Source organism: Pararge aegeria, chromosome 23 (genome assembly GCF_905163445.1).
Source record: "Pararge aegeria chromosome 23, ilParAegt1.1, whole genome shotgun sequence".
In the NCBI taxonomy this organism is placed as follows: Eukaryota; Metazoa; Arthropoda; class Insecta; order Lepidoptera; family Nymphalidae; genus Pararge; species Pararge aegeria.
The window spans coordinates 7,373,063-7,377,444 of NC_053202.1; the positions used below are offsets into that span (position 1 = coordinate 7,373,063).

Consider the following 4,382-nt stretch of genomic DNA (forward strand, 5'->3'; position numbering starts at 1 on the left):
AAATTCATAATTCGTTTAAAGGGAATTGCATACAATTCTACAATTAAATAAATAAATAAATAAATAATAATAAATAAATATACTACGACAATACACACATCGCCACCTAGCCCCAAAGTAAGCGTAGCTTGTGTTATGGGTACTAAGATAACTGATGAATATTTTTATGAATTATATATACATAAATACTTAGAAAATACATATAAACACCCAGACACTGAAAAACACTTATGCTCATCACACAAACATTTTCCAGCTGTGGGAATCGAACCTTGTACTCAGAAAGCAGGGTCGCTGCCAACTGCGCCAGTCGGCCGTCAAATCAACAATTAACTACCGATTGACATCTTGGAGATGTCTCTTAAAAAGTTCAAAGTTTGTATTAAACGTAAGGTTATAGAAAAGTCCTATTATAGTATACAGGACTACGTCATCGATAAAAAAGCTTGGGTGTAAATTATTGCTCTAAACAGGATACTCTTCTAATAATTCAAAATTACATTGTGAGATGGTGAAGGCTGTGGGCTTCTTCTTAGACCAGGACGCGTTTGGAACCCTCGTAGCTTTAGTTTTAAGTTTACGAATGTGGTTATCGCCATCATCTCACTACCGTGTAATTCTAATGTACGCGTCAAAAGTGCCACCTATGGGCCGTGAATAAAGATATTTTTGACTTTGACTTTGACTTTGAAATAAGCTATGGACAAGTTATAAACGTTATGAAGGAATTATATTATCTTCTTCTGTTCCTGAGCCTGTCTACGTACTTGGTTTGCTGGAACCGTCCGTTGTACGCGTGGCCACTAAATCTTTGAGTACTCTAAACATTGCGGTAAAAAGGTGAATTTTCGATTTTTTTTAGAGATTCATATTTCGCAAAGCCGTAAAGAAAATGCGACAAGTCTAAACTTTAATTTTACGAAAAAATGGAATTGCTAAACTTATTTACACAAGGCTTAAGTAAGCTTAAGGAGATTCCTAGGCCTTTATTTAATTATCATCAATAGATTTTAACTAGACAACTCATATTATTACCTTACATTTCTATGATCCTTGCCTCAGTCGTATTTAGTGTTATCACATTTTTAATTTTTTGTATACATTAAATTTTTTGAAACTATTTATTTCATCTGTCAAAATTTTTGAAAGAAAGAAAAATCGCATTTATTGTCACACATTTGTGCAAAATGTTATATTTGTCTTCTTCTTTGCCCTAGCCTTATCCCATCATTTGGGGTCGGCTCTTCTTGTCTTTCTGCGCCAGGACTCTCTGTCTTGGGTTGTCACGTCAATTAGATTTGCGTTTTTAATATCCTTGGCCACCGTCGTCCACCACGTGGAAGCAGGGCGTCCTCTTCTTCTTTTATGTTCATGGAGTGCCAAGGCTTTTCGCACGGCGTGATCGTCACCGCGCCGCATAACGTGCCCGTACCACCGTAGTCTGCCTTCCGTCATTTTGTCTGTTATAGGGGCGACCTTATAACTGCCTCTGATGTATTCATTACGCACTTTATCGAGTCTTGTTACACCTGCTGCCCATCTCAACATTTTCATCTCGTTGACGTGCAGTTTTTGCTCATGCGTCCTTTTTGTCGCCCAGCACTCCGCGCCGTACAACAAAGCAGGGCGAACCGCGGTTTTATACACCTTTCCCTTGGTCTTTAAAGGCATTCTGTTGTCACAGAGGACTCTAGATAATGCTCGCCACCGTAGCCATGCGGTGTTCACTCTGTGTGTCACATCTTCGTCTACTGTTGCTGTTGTTGTTAACATAGACCCCAGGTACTTAAATTTTTGGACTTTCGGTAGTGGTTGTATAAAAATAATGAATTTAGATTTAAGCGGACTAAGGATGAAACCATGATTTTTGTCCCAGTCTCCAACAGCCTTTAGATCTTCATTTATTAAATTTATAGCTGTGCGTGTATGCTGAGGGTCAAAAGATTAATAAATTTGGGTGTCATCAGCATATAAGTGTACTTTACAGTGTTTTATAGAATTGACAACATCGGCCGTAAACAAAATAAAAAGTATAGGGCTTAATATAGATCCTTGTGGAGTGCCCCTATTAATATTTCTTACGTTTGATTGTACTAATTCACCCTATCCAGATTCACTTTCAACGTATTGACGTCTGTTTGATAAAAAAGATGAAAACCATTTAATTGATGTGCTCGATATACCGTAGTACAATAACTTAGCAATTAATAAATCCATATTGCGACAATCAAACGCTCTAGAGAAATCTAAGAGCACTAAAATACTTCCCATGTCTTTGTCTGATTCACAAAGAATGTCGTCGGATACTTTTGCAAGCGCAGTTGCGGTGCTGTACCCAGTGCGAAATCCAGACTGTATTTCAGGTATCATTTTTCCATTTTCCAGAAACTTTGTTAATTGAGTACTATTACTAGTACTACTCTCTTATTAAATTAATGTTATATAAAATGTTATATTAAATTAATGTCAGTTTACGAGTTCCTTAAGCATTACACTCCGATGAATAAGCGTCGTAACTTTAGATGGCCCTTAACGTCATTATTTAAAAGTTAGTAAAACAGTTTTTATCTCCAGGCATCGCCTAGATCTTAAGCATCCGATTTATGCGTTTCCTAAGTGTAGTGAAAACGGATGTCAACTAACTACTCGCTTAAGAACGAGGTTATTAAGGTAGTATCAACTAGGCGGAGGTAAATTAAGTACATGCTTCTCTCCTTGCAAGTGTCTAGAGCGTTCATTAATTAGTAAGCGGATACTTTCTCGGAGGATACCGTGCCCCCTGTGGTGCAGTGTTAAGTTTAAAAACCGGTTGGCTTATTAAAAACCGGTTGGCGCAGTGGGCAGCGACCCTGCTTTCTGCGTCCAAGGGCGGGGGGTTCGTTTCCCACAAGTGGAAAATGTTTCTGTGATGAACATGTTTTTCAGTGTGTTACGCAGAACGCAAAGCGGACGTTTTAAGATAATAAAACCCCCGAATTTGAAACATTCTTCATTGGTGCTATTCTACTATTGGTCTTAGCCTTATGATATATAGCCCATAGCCTTCCTCAGTCGATTTTTTTTAATCGGACCAGTAGTTCCTGAGATCATCTCGTTCAAGCAAACAAACAAACAAACTCTTCAGCTTTATGCAACGTGTAAAGGAAAACCGAAATATTACTTCAGATGCTTTAGAGTTACATTATTTACTGACTTTGAGACTTATTTGTGAAACCGGAACGCTAATAGGTTTTAAGTAAATTACTGCAATCGTTTTTACTAAAACAAATCAGATACAGCCCTAGCTAGCGTTACATGTAAAATTAAAATCAAGTGACTCCTGTGACTTTATTGGGTAGGTACGCTTTGCTTAGCGTGGCCACTATGCGCGTGTCGGTCTTTTATCTTCAATAGGGTTGTCGTAAGTAAACACTTAGAATGTTTTTTACCAATTTGTATGAAAAAATAAATATGCTTATTTTGATTTAGTTAGCTTACAGATACACTCGCATACACCACACAGACACACACACACACGCGCGCACATACACATTACAAAATTATTTCCTTTGTGTTAGTCTTTTTGTATATAAGCAAACCCAGAGGTGGGCCTTAACAGCTGTAACACTAAGTTTTTAACTGATACAGTTGTTACCGTTCCTAAGATTATAAGAATCTATTGTAAATGAGACACAATAAAGACAATTACAATTATAAATAGTGATTCCTTATGAAATATACTTATGCGTCCTTCAGCAGATGTTAAGAATTTGATTAAGTTCTTAGAATGAATGAATGAATACACTTTTATTATACACCAAAGAAAAAATGTAGTTACAGAGATATAAATACATATCAAGAGAGTACAATTCGGTAGCCTTATCGCTAAATAGCGATTTCTTCCAGGCAACCAATGGCCTAAAAGGAAAAAACATAGAAAAGAGGTAGGTGGTGAAATAAATAAGATTTAAAATTATACAAATATATAAATAAAATATATAAATATAACTATAAAATATATATATAAATATAATACATATAAATTCAAATAAAATATATAACATAAATACCTATATAAATATATAACATATAACATCCTCAATTTATATAAAGTACATAAATAATTAAAATTACAGACTTAAAATGATCCGCTTCAGCGATGTTCGGCTGATAGAGACAAATAATGATCCTTCACTAGTTTCTTGAAGTTCCCAATCGATTGTGCCTCACGGATATCGAACGGCAGGGCGTTCCATATTTTAGTATAATACTTTGAAATACCCACGGTCAGGTAAAAAGGTAACAAGGGCCTTTCACCTACTCTGTGATTTCCCAATTATTCAATATTCAAGAAAACCAAGCCACGCCTTTAGGTATTAGGGTTTTCCCACCTCTCAATTACG

General features: G+C 36.2%; 1 protein-coding gene across 1 annotated transcript; it reads right to left on the reverse strand.

The window, feature by feature from the left end:
- Positions 1–1,227: 1,227 nt before the first annotated feature.
- Positions 1,228–2,370, reverse strand: LOC120634085. Its single transcript, XM_039904478.1, has 2 exons — positions 2,265–2,370; positions 1,228–1,757 (listed from the first exon to the last, which is right to left on the reverse strand). Exons 1-2 carry the CDS (start codon positions 2,368–2,370, stop codon positions 1,228–1,230), a joined length of 636 nt encoding a protein of 211 aa, XP_039760412.1.
- Between the last annotated feature and the right edge of the window lie 2,012 nt (positions 2,371–4,382).

What these genes read in the sequence shown, in the direction of transcription:
- LOC120634085 (XM_039904478.1), bottom strand. Translation starts at nt 2,370, where the DNA reads ATGATACCTGAAATACAGTCTGGATTTCGCACTGGGTACAGCACCGCA. An exon ending in ATCAGACAAAGACATGGGAA is followed by an intron (nt 1,758 to 2,264) that starts GTATTTTAGTGC and finishes TAACAACAACAG; the next exon opens with CAACAGTAGACGAAGATGTG.